Genomic DNA, 1,305 nt, shown 5'->3' with positions numbered 1-1,305 from the left:
TTCTTCACTGCCTACAATGACAATAAGTCTTCCAGTCTTATTGGTTTCCTAAATAGATTAATTTGAAAATACATGTAAATCTTTTAATTTCTGGGAGGGAAATCATGCTTTCTAATATTAGCAATATGGACACCTTGGTTAAGATATAGATTGTAGGGGCCAGGAGATGGCTCAGTGGAATAAGTGCTTCCTTGGCAAGCGCAAGGGTCTGAGTTCAATTCCCGGTTCTGCCAAAAAAAAAAAAAAAAAAAAAGTTGTAGATTATGTAGCAAGATACAGCTCAGGCCTTGTTTCCTATTTTTCACATGAGAATAATAACAGAGTAGACCTCGTGGGCTTGCTAGAAGGTAATACACAGAGACAGAGGCTACTTCATGCACTGTGCATGCACACTGTAAGCGCTATAATATTATCTGTAAATATAGAAAAGTAAATGGAATATGGAAGCCATCTAGAGTAGTAGAATCCCAGTTATGGAGTGGAGATATAGACAGTTTTGTCCAGTGAAGGCAGGTGAGCGTTAGCAGGTCAAGAAGAACAGCATGGAAAATTTACCCTGCTTTTGTACTAGTGCAGAAGCTGAGTGAAATTGGAAATCAGCACAGAGAAGCAGAAACCTTTAGGTACCAAGAGGTGCTGCTTCTCTGATTTTTTTTTTTTTAATGTATTTGGTACTGGGTCTCACTATACAACTCAGACTCATAGTGATCCTCCTGTTTTCGGCCTCCCCAGTGCTGGGATTACAAGTGTGCGCCACCATGCTGGGTCTTGGCGGCTGGCTCAGCACACCCAGGGGTGGGGCCAGAGGGACATGTGGTGCCGGGATTGAACCTCAGTCCCTGCGCTTGCCTAAGCAGGCGTGTAGTCTGTTGAGCAATCTCGCCAGCCCTTGCTTCTCTGATTTATGTAGGGCAAAACTAGAAGCTTGGAAGAATGAGGTGGAAGGAACACAAGGATTTGCAGAGGTAGAGGGGAGAAACTGGTGCAAGAGTTGGTAGAGGTCAAGCACATTAAGGCTACCTCCTCCCTTGCTGCTGCTGACATGTCCTTTCTCCCAATTAGACACACTTCTAAAGAGAGCCAAGAGGGGCTCTGTCGCTCCCTAAGAACCCCACCTATCCAAATATGCGTGGTGTTGTTGAACAGGTAGCTGACAGGGGATCTGACCATTTTTGGCCCTAGCAGCATCTCCGAGCTCTCCTCTCCAGCACTCTGGGATTAGTGCTTTGCTGTGCTGTGTGAAGCTGCTGTGCTGACAGTGGTCCTTCGCAGCTCCCTGGGCTTTGTGCAAAGACAACAGGAGGA

General features: G+C 45.7%; 1 protein-coding gene across 2 annotated transcripts in view; it reads left to right on the top strand.

The window, feature by feature from the left end:
• The window catches only part of Pak5 (p21 (RAC1) activated kinase 5), a 109,904-nt gene that overhangs the window by 38,480 nt on the left and 70,119 nt on the right, over positions 1-1,305 (top strand). Inside the window, exon 4 of one of the 2 annotated variants that reach the window (XM_004634298.1) lies at positions 977-994. The exons of the other annotated variant lie outside the window; for it this stretch is intronic. Coding sequence (XP_004634355.1) covers positions 977-994 — 18 coding nt within the window. The remainder of the gene's footprint in view (positions 1-976; positions 995-1,305) is intronic. 2 annotated transcript variants of the gene reach the window in all.

This window comes from Octodon degus, unplaced genomic scaffold, assembly GCF_000260255.1.
Source record: "Octodon degus isolate 3935 unplaced genomic scaffold, OctDeg1.0 scaffold00060, whole genome shotgun sequence".
Taxonomy (NCBI): Eukaryota; Metazoa; Chordata; class Mammalia; order Rodentia; family Octodontidae; genus Octodon; species Octodon degus.
The sequence above is the reverse complement of the archived record's forward strand: the minus strand, read 5'-3'. Positions and strand labels throughout refer to the sequence as shown.